This window comes from Cynoglossus semilaevis, chromosome 2 (assembly GCF_000523025.1).
Source record: "Cynoglossus semilaevis isolate Cse_v1.0 chromosome 2, Cse_v1.0, whole genome shotgun sequence".
NCBI classification, from domain to species: domain Eukaryota; kingdom Metazoa; phylum Chordata; class Actinopteri; order Pleuronectiformes; family Cynoglossidae; genus Cynoglossus; species Cynoglossus semilaevis.
In genome coordinates, this window is record NC_024308.1 from 10,671,513 (window position 1) to 10,678,183 (window position 6,671).

At 45.4% G+C, this 6,671-nt stretch overlaps 1 protein-coding gene across 3 annotated transcripts; it reads left to right on the top strand.

The window, feature by feature from the left end:
- Positions 1 to 410: 410 nt before the first annotated feature.
- Positions 411 to 5,297, top strand: misp (mitotic spindle positioning). 3 transcript variants are annotated; one of them, XM_008337326.3, is made up of 5 exons: positions 411 to 712; positions 1,762 to 3,481; positions 4,030 to 4,118; positions 4,312 to 4,350; positions 4,866 to 5,297. In XM_008337326.3, exons 1-5 carry the CDS (start codon positions 623 to 625, stop codon positions 4,956 to 4,958), a joined length of 2,031 nt encoding a protein of 676 aa, XP_008335548.2. In that variant the 5' UTR covers positions 411 to 622; the 3' UTR covers positions 4,959 to 5,297. The 3 variants fall into 3 exon arrangements, with proteins under 3 accessions (XP_008335548.2, XP_008335557.2, XP_024919669.1); XM_025063901.1 differs by lacking the exon at positions 411 to 712 and adding an exon at positions 721 to 1,648; XM_008337335.3 differs by lacking the exon at positions 4,312 to 4,350.
- The last annotated feature ends 1,374 nt before the right edge of the window (positions 5,298 to 6,671 follow it).

The following is a 6,671-nucleotide window of genomic DNA, read 5'->3' on the forward strand; positions in this document are numbered from 1 at the left end:
TATTTCTTTCATAATAATAATAATAATAATTGACAATATTAGATGCATTTGAGTGATGTTCACTTAAGTTTGAAATCTGGTAAGGTTAAGAAAGTCAATTAATTCTAGGTTATGTCATTTAATGGGTTTCTCTGTTACAATGTGTGGTATGGTACAGAGAAAATAAACGTAAAAAGTTTAAATTGATATTGAATTCAGAAAGGCCGATGTTAACTTTGTGTGAGATAATTCAATTTGAGATTTGAGATGATTTTTTTCCCATACAAACAGGAAGAGAAGAAGATATGAAGCTGTGTTGTTACAAACAAACAGGGTCGTAGCATGACATAAACCGCTGAGTCACATGAAGAAGAGCCAGTGGGCGGAGCCACAGAGGGTTTGACAGAAAATTGGTGAACTTTGTCAGATGTGACTTTAGTCCCTGCTGTAGGTGCAGAAAGACGGTCACACGGACAGAGAGAGAGAGAGAGAGAGAGAGAGATAGACAGAGACAGAGAGTGAGGGAGAAAAGGATCAACAAACTAAAAGAAAGTGACAGAGAGGGACAGGGACATTCTCAGAGGGACATTCTTAGAGAGACATTCTAAGAGGGACATTCTCACAGGGACATGCTCACAGGGACATGCTCACAGGGACATTCTCACAGGGACATTCTCACAGGGACAGTGAGACAGAGACTGACACTTCCTGCCATTTTTCTCCAGACTCTCAGGTAAGATGATCTTCTGTATTTTCATCTCATCACTTTTCATCTTGTCTTTTGACACTTTCACTTTTGTCAATCTCTCACCTGCGGACTCAGACACTTGGCCCAGCCCACTTTTCCTGTCATCTTTTTTCCAGCTCATTATCTTGGATTATTATCAACCAAGATTACTGTCAGGAATTTATTTTATCACTGAACATTAATGTTTGACAGTTTGTCATAAGGCTGATGGACCCACCTGGGTCACATGGTACAACTGCAGTACTGGTACACATAGACGTGGACGTGGGGTCATCAGTAGTTGAGCAGTTTGTACTGAAGGTGGCACTGGAGACAGTTTCAGGAGAGATCTGTTTGTGTGTGCGTTATCAGCTGACCAGCACACACACAGACACACACTTATCAGACTCAGACAGACTCAGACGAGCTGGAAACACCAACAGTCCCTCTGACTCTGAGTGACTTCAGAACCCTGGTTATTTGTGTGAGGCATCGTGTGGTTCTCTAAAAGTTCTAATGTTCCTGTGCATCCGTCTAGACTTTTGTCAGACCTGTCTGTAGACTGTAGCCCACACGGTGACCCACATGTCGGTCAGTTAGGTCGGACAGTGATAGTGTTGGTAGGATTTCTGTTTGTCATGCAGGAGGTTTCAGATTCAATTCCACCCAGTCCCAGACCCAGGGTGGCTGAGGATGTCACGTTCAAGTCTGGGTTTTAGCTTTGGCTTCTGATTGGCTGAATATAATTTTACAAATACTTCAAAGAAATAAGGCTAAAGAGAAGAGGATAAAAGCACACTCCATCATCCATCCATCCATTTCCATGGTAACGACCCCAAACACTAGTTTTGATGAAAAACAGCTGGAGCGGCCTGGTCTTTGTTGTTTCCATGGAAACAGATTCACGTGCTCCATTGGTTCCATAGCAACCATCTCTCATACGTATGTAACAATAATGATACTGATATCAGAACTTTTACCAGGACCTTTGTGAATCTCCACTTCAGTACTATGTTAGGTTTAGGTCTGACCCACATCTCTGGTGGATCTTTCAGGTCCTTGGACACTTCATGCACCAGCACCAACCCGTAGCCCCCCCCACAGCCATGGACAGCATCCCGAGGCGATGGGTGCTGAAGCCTCTGTCTCCACTGCTGCAGCCGTCAGACCTGAGGACCATCCACAGTCCCCCCGGGAGACAGGAACCCTCTGTGGCTGACCCAGTCCAGTCCTTTAACAGCGTCCCTGTCAACGGGAACCATTTTTCAGAGTTTGATGAAGAATTGAAAAGTCCCAGCAGTCCCAGCAGTCCCTGCAGTCCCTGCAGCAGCAGCTCAGGCTCCCACGCCGGCTTCTACTCCTTTGTGGAGGATCCAGCAAGTCCTGAGGCAGAACAGAACCAGGCCTGGATGGTCTCACCCCAGAGAGGAGCTCAGCTGCTCACCCTGAAGGAGGAGAGTGGCTTTACCCTGAGGACGTACACCAGCAGCAGGAAGCCTGAGAGTCTGTTCTCAGATGGTCCAGAGGACTCCGTGTACCAGGACAGGGTCCAGGTGGTGGGGGAGGAGGAGGAGAAGCAGCTACGGCAGGAGATCATTCGCAGTCAAGCACCAAAAAAGAACCCGGTTCTCACAGAGGAGCTTCAGATTCTGGAGAACCTGGACTTGACTAGATCTCCAAACAAACTGAGCTACAGTCCAGTCAGACCCGTCAGACCTGACCCACCCACCCCTGTGGACCCTGGGGACATTGTCAAGGAGCAAATTAACTTCAGTGCAGCCAGAAAACAGTTCCTGCAGATGGAGCCGGATCAGGTAGCCGCACTCCTGGACCCTAGGAGGTCCTCAAAACCACCTCCGAGGTCACCTTGGCTTCTGGAGTCCGAGGTATTAATGTCACAGAGAGTTGTGGCCCAGAGGGTCAGGTCCGTAGGAGAAGATGAAGACGAGGTCGACGGGAGGACATCTGAGGACCAGACTGAAGAGAGTCTCAGTGGACAGGGTTCAGGTCCAGAGGAGCTCATCTTTGCTGCTGGTGTGAACGCCTACAAAGACAACAGTGAACGGGATAACAGTGACGACGAGACCACACCTGAGACTCCAATTGAAAGGGAGATCCGGCTAGTCCAGGAACGTGAGGAGGACCTCCGACGGTCTCGTGGTCTGAGGACCAATGACAGCAGGGATGAAATGATAGAGATCAAGATCAAACGTTTACAACCATGGACACCAACTAAAACCAAAGACAGGACCAGAGTGACCTCTGTTGGCCAGAGAGAGATCCTGCAGCAGAAGCAGGACGCAGCAGAACCCGAGCAGACCAGGATCTGGACCCTAAATGACAGGAAGTCTGAAAGAAAGAGTGAGACTGAGCTTCAGGACAGAGACCACGGTGGCGACCTCCTGTCTCCAAGCTGTCCTCATAGACACCCAGTTCTCAGAGAGTCCACCACTGAGCCAAGACCTCTCTGGTCTCCTGGCACCGTGACAGACGCTGGACCTTTCCACCAGGTGGACAAGACCCCCTCAGCATTCCCCTGGTCCTCTGGTTCCTCCGTGACCCACAACAAGCCACACAGGTGGAGTGAAAACCCGAATTCCTCTGGTCTCCAGTCCACAGGACAGGGGGCGCCAGACTTCATAGAGAAGGAAATCAAGGAGGCGCTAAGACGGGAGAAGGAGTTGAGGGAGTCCAGGGAGAGAAGTCGGTCCTCGTCCACGGTGTACCGGGAAACCAAGATGGCCGCAGGGCTTTTCTACTCACCCATACACGGAGGTAACAACAGCTAGGGTGATGGTGGGTCTCTCCACCTGGTTAGTTAGTTAGTTAGTTAGTTAGTTAGTTAGTTACTTGGTTAACAGTCAGTGGGTTGGTGTGAATGTTGAGTGGTAAGTTAATTGGTTCATGGATCTGTTTCTGTTTGGTTGGTTGGTTACCCAGAGGTAGACTGTGGTTCAGGACTAAAGAGCGGCTTCAGCAGTTTAAAGATTAACTCTGACATAAAAGTAAATTATCAGCTCCACTGGAGTCAACACTAAAGGGACATTTCCAACTTTAAAGCGTTGTTTATGAGCTGCGATACCAGAGGTAAGAGGTCAACGTCAGTTAAAACAGTCTGAGTCAGGACTGACTGTGAGTGAATGTGTCTACCAGGAAACACCAGCTATACTAACCCTGATAAGAATAATCTACAGCAGCGCCACCCTGTGGTAACAGTGAGTTGTATTTTGAAGTTGAGTTTAACCTCAGACCAAAGTCCATAGAGAAAATCAGTGATTTTAGCTCGGAACAAAGTCCATAATCCTCTTTCCTGTTTCCTTTAGAAAAACTTCTGTCCGACTCCTCGCCAACAGCGTTTCTTTTGGACACGCCCCCTCACAGACAGCCCAGAGTGAAGCAGCCTGAAGCCTCGGTAAGTTGAAAACAGGATGCTGTCCAGCAATGTTCATTGGCTCCTGAGGTTTGCAGCTCAAACCCCAGGAACATTGTTCCCCATGTTCTGAAGCAGCATGGAGCAGATACAGTAACTTATACTGTATTCACCAGTGGAAGTTTTAAAAGTTAACTATAATGTGAGGTAATAATGCAACTTGAATTTGTTTCAGTACGCAGGAATTAAAATGATAGACGACGTCAACAATAAGGTCAGAATACTTAAGCTAAATGTTACCACCTGCTCAAACATTTGTTAGCAACACTAGCTAACAACTCTGTGTGCTAACAATATCAGCTGCTGCCATTTCCCCCTGGTCTTTAAGCTAACATAAACTAAATCTTTCTAAATGGTTATCCTCGTGATGTTAACAGAAACCGATGCCCTTCACCATCTTTATACTCAACAATAATTAGTTGTCCCCACCTATTCAAATCTAAATGTTACATAGGCTAAGCTAGTTGTTTCTACTTACTCATTCTCTTTATGCTTAACTAAACTTTGCTAATAATTTCTGTTGTCCCAAGTCTTTAATCTAAACGTCACTGAATACTCAAAGTCTTTAATTAACAAAACCTCATCCTGGGTCGGTACTAAATCACGTTAGCCACTAAGCTAACCCTTTATTCCTGCTTTCAGTGTGGATGTGAAACAGACCTAATCCTCACCAGGGACGGTTCTAGTTTTGTTCACTCACCTCACCTGGCTCTTTTTCTCCTGTGACAGGTTATTCAGTCGACTCGAGTCTTCCGACATAAAAATCAACGAGCTCTTCGTTGGGAAGCTGGTGTTTTTGCTAACATGGAGAACCAGGACTAGATCTAAACTGAGGCCTTGGACTACATCTAGAGCTGGACCTGGGACTAATTGAAGAACTAAAAGTGGGAACAGTTCCAGAATAGCAGGGATTTAAAGCAAGATTTTTATAAGTGGAAGAGTGACCAGAACTGTGGTTCAGTCAAACGTCAGCTCGACCAATGAACAGGTGCGTTTTTAACAGGTGGTGAATGTTTATGTAAAATATGTGAATCAATGAATAAGAGTGATTAAAGTGAAATTAACTTTTCAAAGTAAAAGTAATTTTTATTTCACCAATTAAATCAACTCATTCAAACCACTGTAGGTTTGATGTTGAAATAAATAACCTCTCTGACTTCACCTTTATGACTCTTTGAATGTTCTCAAAGTAAGAGAGGCGGAGCAGCCACATCACGGATCAGCACTTTATTGAAGCACTGATGCTGACTCAGTAGGTTTCACAGCATGCAGTAGGAGGTCACGACGACACACACCTGTGTTTACAGCCAGCTACAAACATGTATGTTCAAGTTAGAGAGCAGGACTGAGGACATGCAACAACAAGACACACACACACACACACACAAACAAAATCATTTTAACCTCATGCTTAAAATATTAATTTTTTTTCTCATTTTAAAAATAAATGACAACTTCATAAAAACAATTCTCAGCTTTCACATCAGCGATGGCGTCTCACAAAGTATTTGGCCTACATTGGTTTGCAGCTGCCCAAAATGTGGGCCACATCTCAGCAAAGATGGAGTCCTGACGTTCTTGTAGCCCAATGTTCAAGAATCAGATTTCTAATCCAAAGAATTCTACGACGCCAACACGCTCACATCTGGGCCACGTCCCAGCCAAGATCAAACGCACACACATATTTTCAGGCCCACAACATGTAGCCAATAGTGGGCCAGCATGGTGACCCTGTTTTAAATTAAGTTTTAAATACTGTACCAAATGTAAGCAGGTGGATATGAAATATAGGTCACAACAATGGGCTACATCCAAGGTAATTGTACAGAAATTGTGCTTGGGGCCATTTGGTGGCCCATAGTGTCTGGTCCATCCTGAAATGGGGAGGGATTCAGCACTAACCTTTTGTACCCCCAGTAAATACCACATGTGGGCCAACTTTGAAGAAAAGGGCACACTTTGGACCCTAGACATGGGCAAAAAAACTCATTTTGAAGGAGAGTCCTGTGGAAATAGACCAGTTGGCCAGAAATACACCCCACATGGGTCTATAAGTTCTATTATAATCCCTCCCAAATGTGGACAAAGAAAAGATATGAACCATATTTGACCCACACACATGCCCTCACTGGGTCGCACCAGATATTCTATTGGTCCATATAAAGACACTTTTAAAGAATTCTCCAAAAACAAGTATTTCATCTAATTAAAAATAAATGCGGAGCTTTGGCCAATCACAGAGTAGCACACAGACACACCATCATGCTGACTATCACTACAGCAACGGTCACACAAAAAGGCAATGACGTCCATCCATAACATCAAGAGTCAGAGCCAGGACACCAGTGGACTACCTGGACTTCCACGGTCTACTTCCTGACAGGTTTGTCAGGTCCGGTCCGGTGCGGTCTGGTCCACACTTTGACTTTGTGCTTTCATTAATTTTTTCACAGATTGTTTTGGGCCACATTTACACTGGTGTCCTGTTCTAAGGTCAAAGGTTCAGCTCCACCAACAACCATCACCAAGGTTGGA